A 21,341-nucleotide genomic window follows, 5' to 3' on the forward strand; every position below is an offset into this window, starting at 1 on the left:
TAGCCTAGTTTTCATGTCAGTAGTTAAAGTAGCCTACTTGTTGTAGTTTGAGTGCTTGTTTTGTCAGTAGTTTTGTACTTGTTTCAGTTTAAGTACTTAAGTGCCAGTATTAGGTAGGCATACCTGTTTGGTCAGTTGTTTAAGTAAGCTACTTTTTGCATCAGTAGTTTAGGTAGCCTACTTTTGACAGTATACCTTTTGTATTAGTAGTTTGAGTATTTCTTGTGTCTGTCCTTTAAGTATTTGTTGTGTATAGATTGGTAGGCTATTTGTTGTGTCAGTAATCAGTAGCCTAATTTTTCCACTTATGACAGCACAGTGTTCGTTTTTTTGTTCTTGAAGGTGACGTTTGTCACTGAACATATTTCCCGCCACAAAAACTAGTTAAATATTATTATTATAAGAGTTTACCTATGCCTGTAACAATACATAATGGTGGCCAGTAGTAGCTTGGAGCAGTAGTAGTGTATCTTCTTAATGTGGGGCAGCTACAAACACACTGAATCTGGGATAACATGTTTAATGTAACAACAAGTAGGCCTATTTCCAACATGGTTGCAAAAACAAAACAAAGTCTTAAAGCCAAGATTACATCAGTACAAAGTACAACAAAAAGCTTAGTATCCATTTTACAACACCTAATAGCTTCAAATTTCCAGACTCTCTCTTAAAATCTTCCCTTCACAAACCGGTCTCTGTTCTCAGGAGACAATTTAAAGATAAACGTCGTTTAAAAAAGGCTTTCTGATGATAAAATCTGTTTTTTAAGTTCATATCTGAGAGTCTGTTTGTGTCTGACTCTGCTTCAGGTCTCTCATGTGTGGGGAAACGTGTGTCCAGAGGCAGTGAAGGGGTTAAAGGCCGAGCCTCCCGGTGTCCTGTTTCACCATTTTTTGGAGATGACGACTCAAAGCAGACGGAGGATTTTGGGACTCAGCAGACGGTTCAGAGTCACAACAACAAAGAAAACTCAACAGCATTCATGTCCTGATAATAATCCTATAATATTATACTCTGCCATGTATGCTCAGTATCTCCTATAAGCGCTTGTAGTATTTAGTCAATTAATTTAGCAATTCTGCAAAAATGTTGACAGTTGATAAAGTTATTTTAAAAACAAAATATGACAAAATATTCATTGGCTCCTCCCCATTGTGAGGATTTCATATATTTTATATCACTGTAAACTCAAAATATTTTTGTCTTTGACTATCGGTTTAATTTTTTTCACAAAGATAATAAGTAAATTCATCTATAGTGAATTTAATCATTAATTGGAGCACATATTTTCATCCAGGGATGGTTTGCATCCACTTATGCCAAAAATTATTTGTAGAAACCTGTAAATGTTTATCGGTATACCACTCCGATAATAAAACACAAATATTTTTGAATTAATATTAAATATTACAACTACATAACCATGTTTTTGTTGCACAGTATCGTTACAAAGTTTTGAAAAGAGAAAACAATCAAACTTTATAAAAAGTAACAAATTCTTAATAAGAAAAGATTAAATTTAATAATTGCAACTTGTAAAAAATTTTTTAAGGAAAAGAAATTATACCATAATTTTATATTAACACTACATTAACAATACAATATATTAAAAGGAAAATATAATTTATCCTATGGTAGAAACATCATTCAAACTGTATTAATTCTCCGTAAAAAAGAACTGTTGCTGCTGCACTTTCTCTCGTCTTGTTGCTCTGTCCTCTGTGCTGCAGTTCTCTCAGTGACCAGAACGCGGCGCTGTTTTCACAGTTGGTGAACTACCTCTATTTGGTCAAGGACTATGTTGTAAAAATCTTTCAAACTATTTATTTTCCGTGATTCTTTAAGTCCTCTTGAGGTCCGCTCGGTGTTAGAAGGACCGTGTGAGCGACCCTGACTGAGGACTGTGTGACCGGTCCTGGAGTGACTGTTTCGGACAGCTGCTTAGCGGTTTTCTGATCTCTGACTGGATGTTTCACTGCAAACCAAGTTAGCTCAACAGCTAATCCTAAAAGTCACGTCACCTGTGCGGACTTGAAATAAAAGTTTCGGCGCAGAGCCGGGACAGCCGGGTGAGTTTTAACTATATGTCTTTACAAAACTTTGTCTGGAGTGTTTTCGCGCGGGGTTCCTACATTATCTCGCTTTTACGCAGCCGTTAATTTTGCGTTGGAGACGGCAGCAAGTGAAGCGTATCTGCGGGTAATAAATGACGGTCCCACCCGCAGTCATACACGGATACAGTGTTTTTCTGGGAGAAATGCGGTAGAGAGACGATAGCTTCGGTGTTCAGCCCGCTAACTTGGCGGCTCTGGGATTGCTGCTAAAGAGGCCTGCGGGTCGGGCTTCCACCGGGCTTGAGTAGAGCCCGACGCCGCCGTCGAGAGGTCGAAGGCCGGCAGCTGGCGCTGCTACCGCCGGGCCTGCGCACTAAGGTATGGAACGGATGGAAGTCGACCAGTGCGCAGGCGCAGCTGGCGGGGCAGGAGGCGGGGCACTCCGCAGATCGAACAGCGCTCCCATGATCACCAGCGTCAGGTCAGTGGTATTACACAAGAAGTGAAACACCGACTTCCAATTGGAATATATAAAAATGTAATTTGCCTTGTTTACTATGAGCCAAACACTTCTAACATTTTACTATAACATAATACACTTTTATCATGTATATGAGACAATATTTAATTCGGCATAATTTGAATACATCAAGCAATACTTTCAGCATTCACACCCTTGCACTTAATGATGGTGATGTCAACAGTGGTCTACTTTTAAAATCAGTAATATTTTATTTAAAAAGATTTTTTGTGCTCTGTATCTTTTTCTCTGTATTATAAATGTCTGTCTTACTATAGTACTATTAACATGTTTATGTCTCTCTCAGTGATGGGATGACGGTCTTCAGTCCCGTGACGTCGGCTCGATACAGACGCAGCAGTGTGTCCATCAACCCCAGCTGCCCCTCACAAGTCAGTGATTTACTGTCTGGTTCCGTCTCAGCACTCTCATCCACTCCTGCTGACGCTCATCAATTGTGTCTTTGTCTTCCTCCTTCAGCTCGTCCCTCTCTCTCCTTTCTCTCTGACGGGAGACAGACTGGACCAGAAGAGGCAGGTGAGGATAGAGGTCAGAAAACTACCTTTTCACATCAACACAGGAAGTCTTTGTGGGGTTTTTGTGGGGCCAGATTTTGTTGTTTGGTGTGGATCCAGATCGGATTGTTCAAAATGATCAGTATGAGGCTCTTATTTGAATTGATAAGAGGAATCCAACTTAATCTAGACCAGGTGGATACAGTTTAATCCAGATAAGGGGGTGAAACCCTAATCCAGATTAGACTGATCAAACTGACCTAGATGACACTTTTTTAAAACTGAATTCAGATTAGTGGTGTCAGATTTAATCCAGATCAGCAGGGTTTAGAGTAGAAGGTTATCAAGTGAATGAACACATTTTGGAGGGATTCCAGATCAGAGGTTTAGACAAAATCCAGACTGGAGGGTTTGAATTGAATCCAGATAAGTCTACAAAGTCGAATCCAGATCAGTCTGGATCATCTATATGGAAATTAGAGGGTTCAGACTGAATCCAGTTCAGATGGGTTAGAGTGAATCTAGAATAGAAAGTTTGACGTTCAGGTTGAATCCAGATTAGAGGGCTCGGACTGAATCCAGATTATTCCTTAGAGTCTCATCTAGATCAGTCTGGACTGTCTGGTTAGTGATTAGATCGTTCAGAATGATCCAGATCTAATTATTTATTTAGGTCTGAATCTAGAAGAGATGATTTGGACTGAATCCAGATCAGAGGTTAGGACTGAATCCAGATCAGAGGTTAGGACTGGATCCAGATCAGAGGTTAGGATTGGATCCAGATCAGAGGTTAGGACTGAATCCAGATCAGAGGTTAGGACTGGATCCAGATCAGAGGTTAGGATTGGATCCAGATCAGAGGTTAGGACTGGATCCAGATCAGAGGTTAGGACTGGATCCAGATCAGAGGTTAGGACTGGAGTGAATTTAGATCGATGATTTAGTTTTAATCCCGGATAACAGGACTCCCTGTTGGAAAGAGTTTAATTTTACCATGGGGAGAGACAGCTGTTGGGGTCAAAGGTCAACATGGCGGTAACTAACATCTCTTTGTGTTTGACGCAGGAGGAGAACATGGAGATGACGCTCAGAGGAAGTCTGCAGAGAATAAGGTACAGCGCACACAGAAACAATGTTCAGCCCTTTCTTGAAAACATGCGTAGCTAACCCTCCTAATTTCCTCCCAGTGCTTCCAGTCTGATCCCAGTTCCTCCAGTCAGTCAGTGGCACGACCACGCATCAGTGGTGAGCATCTCCACACCTGATTATCTTAGTACATGGCGTGATTTTACTCACCATCTTTATTTTTAGAATGCCAAGATTCATGGTTAATGTAGTATTCAGAGCAATGTCAGAACTGAACCTAGATCAGACTGTTCGTTATAAATCCAGATCAGGTTGTTTTATCTTATTTCTGTGGGAATAAATCCAGATTAGTGTGTTCAGACTGAACGAAGATTAAACTGTTGAGAGTAGTTTGAAATCAAAGGATTTATTGGATCAGAAATCTAAAACTAATTCCAGATTGGAGGTTTTAGACTGATCGGATCAAAATCATAAACCTAGACTAAACCCAAATCAGATGGTTTAGACTGAATCCTGATCACACGGTTTGGTCCAAACAAGGTCATGTTTTTCAAGTCAGACTCCACATTTTGGAGGTTTCAGACTTTTCTAAATCTGACTTGTTCAGGTTCAGGTTACTTTATTGATACCCAAGGGTAAACTAGTTTTGACTTGTAGGACTTCATTCATAATACTGAGTTCAGACGTAATCCAGATACTTGGATCAGACTAGTTTTAAATCAAAGAGTTGAATGTAAATCTGGATCAAAAAGTTTAAAACTAAATCCAGATTGGGGGTTTAGACTGATCTAGATCACACTGAGATGACTATGCTAAAGTGAAATGCGAAGGTTTAGACCGACTCCAGATCAGGTTACTTTCTTCAATTTAAATCAGCCCTTTGGAATCCAGATCAAAGCTTGAATGACTAAATCCATATTAGTGGGTTCAGACTGAATCCAGAGTAAACTGTTCAGACTAGGAGGGTTTTAACTAAACCTACATCACGGGATTGAGACTGATCTGACCTAAATGCATACTAGAAGTGCTGGACTAAATCCAGATTGGACTGTTCAGACTAAATTCATATCGGGTTTGAGTGAGTCCAGATCAAATGGTTGGAAGTGAATCTAGAGGGAAGGTTTTAAACTAAATCTAGATCAGGCGGTTAGACTAGATCCATATTTGGACTTAACCCAGAGCAGAGAGTTCAGTGTGACCTAGATCAGATTTGTAATTTAAATCCAGATTAGACTGTTCAGATTAAAATCAGACCAGATGGTTTGAAGTGAATCCAGTTTGAACTGTTTTCCACCTTTTCTTCTTCAGTGGTTTCAGTCACAGGACAGCGGCGTCACACCAAACTCCTCCCCGAGTCCAACCAGGAGGTTTAGGTACACAAACAAAACACACCAAGTTTTAGGGTCATGGTCAGTTTTTTAAAGGATGCTTGTGTTTGAATCATTTTACTCACTAACCTGTTCACTGTCCAACAGACCAGCAGTCAGTGCCACTGTGAGATGGCCTGCATTAACTCCACTCAAGAGGAAAGGTAATATTTATATGTGTGTGTGTTAGCTTTTCATTCTTTTCCACTGCTCCACTTAAAGCCTTTATTCCCTTTTATCTCAGGAGGCGTCGAGTCTGACGGACCCCCTAAGAAGCTCTTTGTAGCTGGGGTAACAGATCCCGCCCACCGCAGCAGCTACACAGTCAGGTGAGGATCACTTTCAACACTAATCAGTCATATTAGTACCAAATTATACTTAAAAGATCCTGAATAAAGCTTATTTTCCATGCCCTTTTCACCCCGTCCTCCTCAGTGTGTCTCAGTCAGCAGCAGGTTCTCCTCCTGCAGGAGGCGTCAGTCCTCAATCCAGCCCTCTGTCTCTCTCTCCTCCCCCGTCCTTCACCCCATTCACCTCCCACCAGCATCCTGGACACTAAAACCCTTCTTACCCCTCCTTACCCGGAGTCCTGACCCTGTCACTGTGGGTGCAGACCAACCACCAGCAAGCAGCTCCAAAAGCCTGGAGTAACATCGACCCCTATTGCACCTTATTTCTGTTCCAGTCATCTGCCAGCCTCACGTAGAGTCCCGCCTCCTCCTGTGACCACATTGGACGGACCGAAGAGTCAGAGGAAATTAAGCCTGGTTTGTCTTCGAAAGTTTCTGTTTTGAATCCCTGGATATTTTTATAAGTGTCAGACAGAAAATCTTCCTGAGGGTCTGTTGGGCTTAAAATATGTTCCATCAGTTGTTTGGATATTGAACCCAAGACCACTCTGCTTATTAACTGCTCCATCACTACAGTTAAACCTCAGAGTTCATGGTGGTCTGCGTTTGGGAAGAAGGACTCAATCATTTGCTTTGTGAAATTTCTGGCGGCGCCCCCAAAAGAGGGCGGGGCCAATGAGTTGTGGGTTCATACCATGACTGAAGGCTTTGGAGATGAACCAAAACCCACGCTCAAAGGAAAGGTTTACAGAGGATTCATCATCAGCATCAACGCACCATCACGACAATAATTGAACCGGAGGACACACTGGTTGTGTCGTCAGGCAGAAGATTGGTTCAGACCTACAAAGAAGGGTATTTGGGGAACTATGGGAAGCATATAAGTGAAAGGAACACCTCCCCAAATCTTAAAGTGTCCTGCAGATCAAAGCGTCAAACAAGCTAATTGTTATACAGATACAGCATACATGAAAGAAGGAAGCACATAAGCGTCTCTGACAAAGCCCTGTGCATGTTTGTGCATCTGTATTTGAGAACATGGAACACGTCAAATAGTTCTACAGACATCGATGGAGTTGGATCCTTTAATAGACACCGCTCATTTTACTGCTTCTTGGATGGATTACAATCTCAGGGCTGCCCATTCAAGGAGGCAGCTGAAGACAGATCTGACCAGTCAGTCAGTGCTGTTCATGAAGTTCCAGATCATCTCTGATCAATTGTTCTGACGTACAGAGGTTCTAATAATGTCTTGAGTTGTAATCAAGATGTAGTCACAAGAAATGTCAAAATGATTTCAGAATCGTCTCTTGAAAAGAATCAAGGCACTTCCGGCTGACACCTACAGGAACCAAACCAAACAGAGAAACTGCTGTTGTCCTGGAGTATCGGTGTCAACGTATCGATCTTTCTGTCAGGAAGATGTCGAAATGATCTGATTTATTTGGACACATTTTTGAAGCTTGAAAGAGAAACACCGGGACTCAAAAAGCACTTAGTCAAATCTGTGATTCAGGATTATGCACATGTTGTGCATCATATCTCCACCATCATATTTCAAAGAAATGTCTGCTGAAGATGATGAATTTGCATCTTTTATCAACAAAACAAATTATCAAATATACAGAATCCTAAATATCCAATTAGACATTGTAAAAACAAACTCTGTCCAATAACCTAAAACCATATGTAGCTGGTATAGATGTCTGTAAGGCCCAAACTGGTGGTCTTTGACTTTTTTGTCAGGTATTTTTCAGCCCAAAAAGCTAAACCTGACAGAACTTCTGACAAATGTGAAATTCAGCAATTGAACAAAGTTTCAGTCATTGAAGCCGAAGATTTTTGTGTTTTAACGAAAAAGTTCTGTCTGTCCCGACTGAGTCACCCAGACTGAAGCCTTCTGGTTTCACCAGAAGAAACCTGACACATGTCAATTATTCGTCCACAGTGAGTCAAACTTTATGGTGATGGTTCCACTGTCGGATGTCTTCTCCAAGGCCGCGAGACTGGTTTTACAAACTGGCTCCTGGTCGGTAGAAGTACTTGTGGTCTGCAGCACCACATCTGTTTGTTAATAGTGTATCTATATGTGAATATTAACAGTCGGAGCAGCTGATATGTGCTCAGTTTTCTTCAGCCTGCAGGGTTTGATTGTACATATTGAATCTGCAGGAAGTGACCGGCTCTTTCCTCTTGTTACTTTTTCATTTTCATTTCCCCGTTTCTTTTCTTGGTGAGCGACTTCAATCTTTTGTAGTTGAAATCAGCCACTTGATCCCTCAGAGAACCTTTGATTCTTCTGCTGAGTACTTTGTGAAGGTCATCTGAAAACCAACCACAGAACCAACCTGTCAAACAAATCGAGCACTCACCAAATCTTTTCTTCACTTGCAAGAAACGCTCACTTTGTGTTTCACTATAAAACATCCGGTACTTAAAAGACACAATCTGGCTCTCAAAAGAATGTGTCTGGCGTTTGAACATGCGTCAACATGAAACACTATCTGGCAGTCCCACAAAAATATCCAGCGTTAACCAAAACATTTCTGGAAGCCTCCAAAATGATCTTGCAATCACAAGAAACTATCTGGCGCTCACTTAAAACTGTCTAGCACCCACAATAACTCTTCGTCACTCGAAGGAAACTGATTAGGAACGTAACGATCACTGAACTGGTTTGTGCACACAAGACACGTATCTGGCGCTCACTAGAAACTGTTCAGCACTTACCAGAAACTATCTGGCGCCCACCAAAAGTATCTGGCTCTCCAAAGATATTATCTGCCGCCGTTAATAAGTTTTCTTAACTCGAAAGGAACTATCTGACATTCACTGAAACTACGAAAGGCTCGCAAAAACTATTGTGCTCTTTCAAGAAACTAGCGTTAAAAGAAACTATCTGGCGCTCACCAGGAACTATCTTGCAGCAACTTTACACTATCCAGCAATCACTAAACCTTTTCTTCACACGCAGCAAATGATGTAATGTTCACTGAACCGATTTCGTACTCACTGGAATCTGGCGATCCCTGGCACAAAAGCTACTTTCTAAAATTGTCTGACCAGAAACTATCTGACTCTCATAACTAACTAACAGAAGCCAATCAGAAGGTATCTGGCGTGCACAAAAACTACCTGGCACCAGAAACTATCCACGCTTACCAAAAACTATCCGGAACACACCAAACATATCTGACAATCACAAGACACTATCTAGCGCTGACCGGAAGGTATCGGACTTTAACAAATAACTATCTGACGCTCAGCACAAAGTGTTTGGCGTGCACAAGAACTGTCCGACACTCACTAGAAACTATCAAGCACTTACCAGAAATAATCTGGCTCCCACCAGAAAGTATCTTGTTCCAAAAACTCATGTCCCCGGAGAGGCTCCATAAAATCTAAATGTCTTGCTACTCGCCGGTTTGCACGGAGCTTTCCTGAAATTATTAAAACAACTCGGTACGAGTGCACAAAATCTTGACTTCATTTTGTCACAGATGCTCGTATTCGTCTCAGCAGAGGGGTCAGAGGTCGGAGGTGGTGATAATATGTGGGCGGGGTTTCATAAATGAGCTGCAGTTCTGCTTCCAACTTTTGCACTTGCACAGTATTGTACAGTTTTGTATTTTCACTCATCATTGTGCCTAAACATGTCGTCATGTTTCAGAGGAGCGACAGGTTGTTTTTCATCACATCGGATCAGAGAGGTTTTACTGACAGGAAGTTGTTTTCTACGAATGACCTGGTCTTTTATAATCACCTGACACCTGTGAGATGTGTTTGTACATAAAGTCTCTATAAGCTGTTTTTATAGAAGTGTCTTTACCCCTCCCCCCTTCAAAAAGTACAATGAATCTACACGAGTCAGTGAGTGTGGGCGATGGCTCCGACACCGCCGACTTCATGAAAATGTTTCCAAATATTTTAGTGACAGATTTAACATCATTATTTTTCACTGTCACGACTTTGCACAGTTCTAGTTCGATCACTTTACTCTTTTTTTCTGTTACATGATCATAAAAACATATCGTCATGTAGGAAATGCTGTTAAATTTAGCTGCTTTTTTCTTTTTTTCTTGCTTTATTTTCTTGACTTGTTGCCGTCTCTGTGAGTTTATCCTGTTTCGGAGAGAAGTTAATTTAAAGGTTTAAATCTAGCTTTGAATTGTCCAAAAACAAAACAAATATTTACACATGCTTTATTTTATTCTTGATATATAAACCTATACCTGAATTTAGGTTTGGACGCCAAAACAATACTCAATATTTAACTATGGAAAACCTTAATTTTCCCTTTTGACACTAAAAAGAAGCAAAAACGATCAAATCTAAATTGATGAGGAAGAAGACACCGTCAGAGAGTTGTATTCTTTTCTTCAGAAAATAAGAAAATGTTAGTGTTGCTAAATTCTGATTTCAATGTGTTATAATATCTATCTGATGAAATAATAGGCATTAACATTATTAATATAAACGACATTCTGGTACTTATCATTCCTCAATGTTATCGACACATTTTGGTTATTACCAAGAAGTATTCAAATTAAATACGTCCGCAGGTGTAATAACACCTTTACATTGTATCAGATTTACGTTTTCATGTTATAGCAGATTATTTTCTAAACAGCGGGAGCATGTGCCCGATCTGTTTTCATCCTCTCACTTTTGTTCTGTCAAAATAACTCATTAATCCAATTATTTAACTTAATTGATTCAGTGTTGCATGTTTTCGTAAACGAATGTCACCTAAAAAAAAGTGAATGTCCTTAACTTTGAATAATTTCCTGACTTTGAGCTGTGAGAAACAGGATAGACTTTCCTCAGACGCAACGACGCGCTGCCAAATTAATTGATCTTTTCAGACAAACTGTAGCTTTAAGTTTCTGTTCATTGTTTTTGACTTTCACATCACAAGCGGTTGTTAAGTATGAAGAAAGAAACTTTTAATGTAGCTGGAAGTTCTGCTTCAAAGAATGATTTAAGCCAAAAATCTTTATCGAAATGTAACATTTGAACTCAGTCAGCTGCAACAGAAGAAGGTATTCATTACTGTGCTTTTGTCTGGTCACCTTTACGTCTTTCCTCGCCTTGTTTTTTCTTCTCCTTTAAATGTTTAAAGTGTCGCCTTGTTTCTGCAGATTCCCAGAAATGTCTTGGGGTCAAACGTCAAGTTCATTATTTTATTTGTTTTAATTCAACAAACATTTCCAGTGTGGTCGGTCAAAAATCTAGTGATAATGTTGTATTGAGTACAACATGGTAAACGCTAACAGATCAAATTTAATAAAGGACGACTCACTAGCTTTTCCCTGAGCCGTCTTCACTAAGACTTATTATTAAATAATCTTTTAATCATTTTATATGTGTTAATCAAACTCCACAAATTCATTAATTCAAGCTTCTAAAATGTCAATATTGTCTTATTTTCTTTCTTTTCTAATGATAAACTGAAAATCTGTTATTGGATTAAGAAACTTTTAATACGTCAGTTTGGTCTTTGTAACAGTGATGGACATTTATTTACTGCTTCTGACATTTTATACATGTCAAGGATTTAAGTCAAACTATTTTAGTTTCCGGTCTAAATTGGGTTAAATGAAATGATAACATGGGTTTATGTTATAACTGTATCTACAGTTTATAACTGTATCTATAAGTTATAACTATAAGTTATAACTGTATCTACATGTTATAACTGTATCTACATGTTATAACTCTGGTAGAAACACGGTCCAACGAACACTGTTTAAAAAATGAGGCAGAATGAGCTCCGATCACGCTGGAAACATTATTTTGATAGATTTTTGACCCTGTTGACACTTTCTCTCAGACATTTACGCTTTTTTTATCTTCTTCACAAACATGTCAATTTAAGAATTTACAAATCAAACTCTTGTGTTTTTTATTACAAACCTTTTATTTTCAACAAATGAACAGCGATCGTTTAATCCTTAAAGGTTTTTGTCGACGTAAGGCGTCTTTCTGTTTGTTTTTTTCTGTTTGTCGCCATGAGACAGAAGTTTGAACATGTAGCGAGTAACCAGTCAAAGTTTTTCAGTATTAAAGCGAAGATTTACTCTGGAGCAACGCTGTGATTTCTCAGCACTGAAACTGACCCTTCCTGTGACCCGTAGTCGCGTAGTGGCCCCTGTTGCTGTGAAAAACCTGCTGTGGTCTTGAATGTATTAAATTTTAAACTAAAAGGTCAACCAAAAAGTAAAAAAACATCTTGCTGTTTTCTGTCAATATGCTAAGCTAAGCTAATTAGCTGTAGGCTTTAATCTTATAGTCACTTGTTCCAAACACGATCACACGATTTGTTTAGAGGAAAATCATTTTACATTTCTGTAGCAAACGCCATCAATCAATCATGTGACCCGAAAACGTAACTGTGTTTTGAAAACAGCATCAGGTTTATTTTCGGGTCAGAAATCGTTAGCGTGCTGAAAAATGACGACGATCTTCCAGAGAGAGGTCGACTTTGAAAAGGGCTGCTAGAGTTTCACTGGAGCTGAAAAAGGGAACTAAAAGCACATCTATACAAACATTCAAGTATTTTCAAACTGTAAATAGTTTTTTCTTTTCTTTTGGACAAATTCTCTACATACGACAAACGAGATGATGTATTTTTATGCAGCTGTAAAATAAAAGTCTATATTCAAGTGTTCATTCCCTCCTGATGGCTGTAAAATGACGCAGAATGACTTTTTAGTTTTTAGTGGAAACGATTCATCTACACACTATAAATATATATTATATTGTATATGAAAATATCAATAAAAGAAAATGTGTATCATATCAGACAATTTTAAGCGACTGTTTTTGAGTCTTTTGTTATTCTCATGTTTTTGTCTCCAGTTTGAAACAGTAACCAGAACAAACATGAACTCGTTTTCTTAACTCATTCAGACGGTTAAATCTCATCTATATTTTGTGTTTCACTTTCTCAGGTGTAAATGTGCTGACGTCTGTTTGGTGCTATGTTTAGTGTGTTAGTGAACATTCAGGTTGTTAATAAGGCTGAAACTAACAGCGGTTTGTAGAGCTAAAATAATATTTAATTCATCAGCTGACTGAAATTAAAGTAACTATTTTAAGTGAAAATTTAAAGCTTGTCTTTGATAGTAAACAGAATATCTTTGGATAAAATAATACATTTAATATGTAATAATATAATTACTAATATGTTAACTTGTACTTGGACTGTTTTTTAAATTAAAACTAGAAATTATTTTTAATTTTATTTTTCATTATATCATGTTTTTTTTAATTAATTTATAAAATAAATTTATTTATTTATGGTGAAAATCTGGAAAAAAAAATTACAATCCAAAAAAATGTTGTTTTGTCTATAAAATGTCAGAATATTTTTTGTTTTGTCTGAATATTTGTTCCAAAACACATAAAAAGCCAAATGTTAAATTTATTATTACAAAGAAAACTAAAAGCTGAAACTTGGAACACTAGAGCTCAAAGTCTTTTCGACTTTAAACATGACTTAAATTAAAAAATATTTCAGTTGCAAATTGATTTCATAGATTTAAAGTTTCAGCTTTAAATCCAAAACAAACTTATGAACCAACCTGCTTTGTGCAGTTTAGTCTCTCTGCCACAGGGGGCAGCAGTGAAATGTACAGGCTTCATAATCATCACCTGAACACACAGGTGCACAAACAAACAATGAAACACAACAAAATAATTTTTTCCTGATTTCAGATTTTTTTTTACTTAAACACAATCAAACCCTCTTTCTACATGTTTTTTTCACTCACTGATAAAATGAAGTCAAGAATCAGATTTTCTAACTCGCTGCAGCTACGATCATGATCACATGATCACATGATCACATGAAGGCTAAACTGATATTCTTCATATTTCTTCATGTTCAGACTCAAACCAACAGAATGTGTTTGCACTAACCAGCCTGATTTATCTCCTGTCAGTTATTTTCTTCATCACAACACAGGACGTAAAACCTGTTTGGTTTCACTGATGGAACATGATTCTGCCTCACAAAGAGAAACAAACCCGATGATCTTCTGTCAACATGTCCTTTCAAAAGTTAAATGTTTAAATGTGACTCCTCCTGTTTCATGTTTTAAATGCAAAGTAAAATTTTAACTTAAAATGCTGAGAATACTGTTCACTGTGCAGACGAGCATCAGGAACATAAAAGAGTAAAATAAACTAAAATTGAAGTACATGTGTTTGAGAGGCCTGGTGGTTCTGCAAGAGTCTGCCGAGAGGTCAAAGGTCAGCGGGACAGCAGGGGGAGGTCACTGGAGTTCATGATGAGGCTGGAGTCCAGGTTCAGGCTCTCTGAGGAAACATCAGGAATTAAGTTTCAGAAGTTCAAACAAAAATCTTAAAACATTCGATTTCAGTTTCCTTATTAAACAAAAACAACCTTTTTAAAAGTTTTAATTTCACAAACTAAAGTGTTAAAACCGGACGAGAGATTTCAGTGAAACCTTCTTTTAATCGGATGATCCACCCCTTTTCTGCAGCTCACATAAATGTTCTCATCGTGTCATCATTGCTGTTAGTTGCTGGGATGGACAGAACACAGATAAATAACAGCAGCCTATCAGCATCATGTGTTATTAAATGTTGTTATGTAATCTGGTGAACGTGAAGCTTCAGAGCACCGAAAACTTTCAGATGTACGATTTATCGTTTCTGTTTTGTAAATCGTTTCAGCCCAGAATTTACAGGCAGCAACGAATGTTTCCGTCAGTCAGCGTCCCACGCAACTTTACCAGACTTTCAGTGTGATAATGATGTAAGCAGGTATATTCCTCGCTAGAAGGTGGCCGGATATTTGGAAGTCAGAAGGGCCCAATGCATAGTGAACGTGTGGCATTTTCACAGAGACAGTCGCTGAGCCTCTGGCTGGCTGATTGTTTCCATATGATCATTAATCCATCAAGACTTTTCAAAACCTTCAGAGGATTTAATCAATTTCCAATTTTCCTTTCTAATTCCATAACTTTTCAAGGTTTTTCAGTTATTGATTTTTTTATCAGACGTCACAGGATGAACGGAAAATTAGGTTGATTGTTAGATTCAATAAATTAAATAATTAACTTTTTAAAAGAGTTTCTTTGACTTTATTTGAAGTTTCTTTTGGTTTGAGACTGTTTTGTTAAAATTTACATTTTGTGTTCTGTGTTTTTTTTCACAGTTAATAATCTAGTGATTAATTAGGAAACTACGGAAGCCCCAAGCAGACATGCATCCATACATTTCATTTACTGCATTTTCCTGTGATAACGATAAACGATCGATTCGTTATCTCAAGATATACGATAACGGGATCATTTTCTGTCGATGTAGAAAACAGAACAGGCGGCTCACTGATGTCACAGAGCAGGACGTGCTGCCATCGCCCGCACTGATGAGCTCAGTTACGCCTGTTTCTGTTTCTTTTGTGCTTTTGAATCTCCAGAAAACTGAAATTACTCGTCGCGGGAAACAGAGTAAATAAAATGTATTGAAACATGTCCACTCAGGGCTTCCGTAGAAAACGATCAGCTGCGTGAAGAGTTTGGACGACCAGAGTTGGTGCAAAGTTTTATCCAATCAAATCAGGTATTTTCTTTGTTGGACTAATTCTGCAGAGTAACTGTATTTTACATTTTCATTTTATCTTTAACAGTTTATTTCATTTTATCTGAACATGTTTTAGTGGTTTTAAATGCTCATTGAGTTTATGAGAGAGGTTTCCTTCAGAACATGGCTGCTCTAAAATAATCTGTGCAGCAGAACATTGAGTTTATTTTGGTGTAAATGTATCCTCTTGTGTTTGATATATTTTGTACTTCTCTGTGTCCGAGGTCTGCAGGATAACACAGCCGTGTGCTTAATCTCAAATATTCAGTTATTAATACGTTTTAACTGCAACACACTGACCCTGGTCAAAGTTGAGCTTCTTGCTGGACGAGTCTCCGAGTCCCTCGATATCCACCAGGTCGCTGTTCACGTCAGAGTCGTTCAGAGCGCTCAGCGTCACATCCGCTGTCTTCTGTTTTTTGATGGCCGGGGTCAGAGAGGGGCTGCTCTGCATACCTGTCGCCACGACAACCTGCGAGGTCGGCACGGCGATCATGGCAGGGGCTGCGGGAGGCGGAGCCGGAGTCATGGCAGCGGAGGTTTTCTTGACTGTCTTCTTCGGAGACTCAGAGGAAATGGGGACTCTGCTGTCCTCGTACAACTTTCTCTTCACCGTACTCTTTATCTGAGCGCTGCAGAAGAAGAACACAGGAAGTGAACCACTGTAGACATGGAGCTCGTTAGCTTAGTGGCTGTAGCCTCATATTTCATGTACAGACAAAGTGATATCAATGTAAACATGTGAGAGTTTATTTTGTTTTCTGTTTTTCTGTCTGAACAAAAACTCGGACTGAAACCGTCTTAAAAACATTCTCAGGTTCAGAGTCTCTGCAGGACAAACGGACGTACACAGTTCGCTCTTTGATCACCGTGCTGATGTTGTTCAGGTCGTCTCCAAACCGACGCACCGCCAAACGCAGCATCTCGATCTCTGTCTCCGTCCACTTAGCCCTGAGGACACACACGGACACACACACACACACACACACACACACACACACACACACACACATTTGCAGATGAAAAAGGCTGCTTGGTTTTTTAAGGTTAATTAATGTGAGCTCAAAATATATATTATCTTTATATAACTGGTTGCACTGTTCTGCTTTGAATTTCTCCCTCTAGAGACCAAAATACATGCGATCCAGCTTTGAAAGCATCTGCATCTCTTCACTGAAGGTACAAAGTGTCTGCCTGCAGACGTGCAGACACATGAGACACATCATTTAATGTGGATGTGTCAGTATGAAGGCTTCAGATCAAGACCCAGACGATCAATCTCTGCATCTCCATTAAAAACAACCATTGTTTAGTTTATCAGGTACACTGAGCTCAAACAGTCCTGTGGTAATGTGTGTGTGTGTCTCACCCTGCAGGGCTGGAGTCAGACACCGGGTGCAGCTGCATGGTCAGCTCTCCCAACTTGGTGAAAGCAGCTCCAGCTGCAGAGAAAATCTCCCCCACCTGCAGAGCAGAGGAGCGTGTGGAGGTCGTTCAGTTAATAAGACAAATATTCGATTGATGATGTATGTCAACAGGAAACACGTCATTAATGTCTCTGTGATCTGAAGCAGCACTATTAACATAACTGATCCAAAGCATCAGGAAGGTTCAAACCACTACTGGTGTTCAGTAAAGTCTGGATTTCATTTGAAAATGACTTGCTGGTGAACTAAATCTCAGCCGAATCGAAAACAAGATCGTACAAAGTTAGTAGGGAAACAAATGAAGCCCTTTAATGAAGTCTTCACATTTACTATGAGAAACGGCTGAAAATAATCAGATTTCTGAATGGACATCTGTGTACAGCTGTTATCTGCTCTCTTTACAGTTAAATTAGCATTGTTCGATCTTTAAAGGCGAGGCTCTAGTTTCCAGGTGAGGATTTACCTTTGCAGAGGCTGACGTCATCTTGGTGAAGCAATTGAAGCTCTTTTCTGTTAATTTATTCTTCGATCAAAACAATAACACAAAAACACAAAGCTAGCTGCTAGCTACAGTTAGCTCCTGTAACGTTAGCTAGCTCGCTGTAGTTAGCGGGCTTCCATAGAGAGCTCGGAGAGATTTCTAAAATTCGGAGCTTTAGAAGAATTTGATCTGATCAGATACTTTGAATGTATGCGGGATAAATTATATTTTACATGTTCAGAAAACTAACATAAATATCGCACAACAAAGGTAGACGGGATAAAGGAAATGTTGCGCTACTTTGGAACCTCAGTGCCATTGGTTAGTCTGACCGGAAAGGGCGGGGCGTGTCACTTTGAACACTCATTGGTCGCTGCTCTGCGGGTCACGATAGTTACCGAATTTCACCGAGTCAACCCGAGTGATGAGGATCAGCTGACCGCGGGACTGTCGTTCTTCGATGGATCATTTCTCAGTTTAGTGAATCAAAAATAAAATCAGCTTCTGATTGATCGATCAAACCGAACACCGACATGCCGTCGCTTCTGTTCTGCGGGCCGAAGATGGCCGCGTGCGGGATCGTGATCAGCATCTGGGGAGTCATAATGCTGGTAAGACGTAATGATCTGTGGCAAGGGGAGCCGACTATTTCCTGCATTGACAGTGTTAGCTAGAGAGCCGTTCATTCGGAGGCTGACGTTTTAATTAAAATACATATCGGTTCTCTTCAGTGCTGCTTGATATGATTTCAGCTCTTATTTGAAATTCGTCAGGCAATAATAATATTAAAACTCAAACGTTCTGTCGGTTAGTAATCTTCTTATCCATTAAATAGACGGAGGCCAAGCAGGCCAAGCCACATAATGTTACTGCTCTGATAATAACTACAGAGCCGATCCGATCAATGAGCTCGTACCAAGCACCTGTGCCCGTGTAATTAACGTTATGGGGCCGTCTAATGTCTTATCAGTCAAATAAAGGGTTTCACCTCTGAGGATGGAGACAGGACATTTATGTGTTAAGCCAAACTTAAAAAACAGACAATTTCTGATGTTTCTGACATCTGTCGAGGCTCGTTTAATTATTTACCAGTCACACATAAATCAGGATTATAAATATTATATTCACAGTCATTAATTCTTTTCAGGAACTTTAAAATAAATCATGTGATGCTTATTTTTGTCCTTGTGATGTTTAGGAACAGGAAGTCAAATTTTCCACCAACACTGATGTCAGTCAGAAAGATTAAACCACGAATGTTGGACCATTGCAGATGTTGCACATAAATTCAGTTTTTATTTATAAGTGTTTCAGAGCTGCAACAAGTGGTTACTGTCAGTATTATTATTTGTTATATTCAATATTGAGGCTAAAATAGTTAAAGAGTAACAGTATTAGTTAATCTGGTCAGTATTTAAAAATGTCCCCCTCATAAAAACACATACAAGTAATATATATATTATTATAAATAAAAACTGATGTTTTAACTCTCTTTGATTTTTTGATTTTCACAATAAAATCACCTTCAGCGTGTTCCAACTTCTGCTTTTCTGTCTGTTGTGTTTCCTCACAGCTGCTCGAACAGAACTGAGTCATTTTCAAATCTGGGAAATTAAGATTTAAAGACATTTTTCTGATGATAAAAGAAGTCAAAAGTGATCACATAGAAAATGTGTAAATGTTGGTTGAACACAAAACAGGAAGTTTGTCTGAACAAAATCCACATTCTGACCAGTTATTGATTCTTGAGACAAGTTCAGCTGTTTTGTCACCCCGTGTCCTCCTCTATTACCCCAAGCCTCATGCTGAGCCGCTCTATTCTTGCAGGCGATGCTGGGAATCTTCTTCAGTGCGAAGTCGGCCGTGTTGATCGAGGACGTCCCGTTCACCGAGGAGGACATCCGAGGAGAGTGAGTCAATTTGAAATGTGTTTGTTTCCTTAAAATCTCTTCGTGTTGTGCTCATTTTGGTTCCTGTTAGTTGGATCAAAGCCAGGAGGTGGTTTGACATTTGATTCCATTCAGATTTTTACAGCGTCTCAGTCCAGAAGCTCAACTGATGTATTTTAGACACCCACTGACAATTTGACATAGCCTGTGTGTAAAACACAAACTCAACAACACCAGGGTGTGCTATTACATCCGGTCCCATTGTGAAGTAAGCAGCTAGCATGCTTTTTGGGCGATGCGTCTCCTCCTCTTGTTGTACAAGTGAAGCCTAAAAACCCCCCGGAGCGGGCGCTGCCATCTCGCTCATCTGTATCCAGAGTGTGTGCAGATGAGATCGGCTGGTGGAGCCGCAATATTGATGTCCCGCCCCTTTCTCTCCCCAAAACACACCTTTACCTTGTGGCCTTGGCGTGTGTGAGCCCTCAGGTGGCCTTGGCGTGTGTGAGCCCTCAGGTGGCCTTGGCGTGTTGGAGCCCTCAGGTGGGCTCAGTCTGCAGCAGAACAGCTTCTTGTGTTGGTCTGAAGCAGATATTCACGCTGATGGAAAGTTCAATGACTGTAGTGTTAGTGTTAGTTACGTCTCCTCTCGCCGTTCCTCCTCTACTCTGCTACTCGGGAACAGAACGCTGCAGGAGCCCCATTTGTCCACAGAGCTGTCAATCATGAGGCCACACCCCCTTTTTATAGCACCAAATAACTAATGAAAAGTAAACTCGTCAGAAAAATGAACACTTGGACATAAATCAGCATGATAAGAACGAACTATAATGACAGAAACCATGTTTGAGAAAATGTATTTGACGTGTATTTTGATTTTATAGTTTGACTCATGTCCCATCTGTTAACATGGAGGAGGCGGGCTTTTAGTGGAGCTGTTATGTCGTCCATCTTTTTATACAGTCTATGAAAGTGACGCAGTAACTCACCTCTTCTTCTCTCTGCAGTAAAAATCCTCCTCAGAACATCTATAGTCTCTACAACCAGGTCGGCATCAACTGCTTCATCGCCGCCGCCATCTACGTGGCCGTGGGCGCCGTGTCGCTCTGCCAGGTGCGACTCAACAAGCGTCAGGAGTACATGGTCACATAGAGAGCTGCAGCCGTGACCTCTGACCCCTTACAGCATCAGCAGCTGGAGGTCACTTCCTGCCCATGTTACAGTGTCGCACCACTTCCCTTACAGCGGACCAATCAGCAGCTGACGTCACTGGAGAGTGTTTTAAATGTCTGTTTTGGTCGGGGGCGGCACCTGAATTATTTATTTTAAAGTTAAAACCTTCGATGTGTTTGTTGTTGTTGTTGTTGTTGTTGTTGGATGAATGTTACATCATTCCTTCGAGCAGGTTATTCATGAAAAGGACCAAGTGTTGATTCTCTTCCTTAATGTTACATTTATGTTATTTTTAAATTGGATTCAAATTAACAGAAAAAAGAATTCACCAGGTCAAAACAAATGTCCGATTTTCAGTCAGCTTTTGGAAGAAATCAACAAATCTAATCTTAATTTTCTGCTGAAACAAGCCCGACATCGATTCCCCGAAGATGCTGAAAGAAAAGAAACCTTCAGAGTAAATATCCAGATATCAGTGTAAAATGTGTTCAGGCTGTTTGTCAGTGATGCTGCTGTGGATGTAACTTAAAGCTGTTTAATGTGACAGAAATATTATTGTGGATAACCTTTACAATAAAGTGTGGGTATGTGTGTGATTATTGGTTTTATTTGTGCAGCTTTAGAAATTGTTCTTTATTTGAATGAAGATTGGTCTAAATTATTTGAAGTACATTTAAGTGAATATTTAGACGTTGAGCAACAGGAACTGATTGCTCTTAAGTTGTCAAATAAATGTAATGGAGATAAAGTTGCAAAAAAAAGTACTTGAGTAAAGGACAAAACACCCTTAGTAAGTAGGCTGTGCTGCATGTCAGCATAATTAATTAAAACATTGATAATTAGTCACCTTTATTAAACCAAAATAAA

General features: G+C 39.5%; 3 protein-coding genes across 4 annotated transcripts; 2 read left to right on the forward strand and 1 right to left on the reverse strand.

Moving 5' to 3' along the window:
• Window positions 1-2,271: 2,271 nt before the first annotated feature.
• On the forward strand, window positions 2,272-12,693 carry LOC138602940 (P2R1A-PPP2R2A-interacting phosphatase regulator 1). 2 transcript variants are annotated; one of them, XM_069674580.1, is made up of 9 exons: window positions 2,272-2,535; window positions 2,882-2,966; window positions 3,055-3,123; window positions 4,155-4,201; window positions 4,277-4,334; window positions 5,484-5,548; window positions 5,651-5,706; window positions 5,787-5,871; window positions 5,978-12,693. In XM_069674580.1, exons 1-9 carry the CDS (start codon window positions 2,435-2,437, stop codon window positions 6,099-6,101), a joined length of 690 nt encoding a protein of 229 aa, XP_069530681.1. In that variant the 5' UTR covers window positions 2,272-2,434; the 3' UTR covers window positions 6,102-12,693. The 2 variants fall into 2 exon arrangements, with proteins under 2 accessions (XP_069530681.1, XP_069530689.1); XM_069674588.1 differs by having other exon boundaries at window positions 3,055-3,111.
• Window positions 12,694-13,606: 913 nt separating this feature from the next.
• Window positions 13,607-17,723, reverse strand: bacc1 (BPTF associated chromatin complex component 1). The gene is made up of 5 exons (XM_069674252.1): window positions 17,398-17,723; window positions 16,877-16,971; window positions 16,357-16,458; window positions 15,808-16,139; window positions 13,607-14,214 (listed from the first exon to the last, which is right to left on the reverse strand). The coding sequence occupies exons 1-5, from the start codon at window positions 17,416-17,418 to the stop codon at window positions 14,150-14,152; spliced, it is 615 nt and encodes a 204-aa protein (XP_069530353.1). The 5' UTR covers window positions 17,419-17,723; the 3' UTR covers window positions 13,607-14,149.
• Window positions 17,724-17,818: 95 nt separating this feature from the next.
• On the forward strand, window positions 17,819-21,070 carry rnasekb (ribonuclease, RNase K b). Its single transcript, XM_069672605.1, has 3 exons — window positions 17,819-18,026; window positions 19,243-19,325; window positions 20,309-21,070. The coding sequence occupies exons 1-3, from the start codon at window positions 17,949-17,951 to the stop codon at window positions 20,451-20,453; spliced, it is 306 nt and encodes a 101-aa protein (XP_069528706.1). The 5' UTR covers window positions 17,819-17,948; the 3' UTR covers window positions 20,454-21,070.
• Window positions 21,071-21,341: the final 271 nt, after the last annotated feature.

Source organism: Semicossyphus pulcher, unplaced genomic scaffold (assembly GCF_022749685.1).
Source record: "Semicossyphus pulcher isolate SPU_LCO1_2020_fin unplaced genomic scaffold, fSemPul1.0.p SCAF_10, whole genome shotgun sequence".
NCBI classification, from domain to species: domain Eukaryota; kingdom Metazoa; phylum Chordata; class Actinopteri; order Labriformes; family Labridae; genus Semicossyphus; species Semicossyphus pulcher.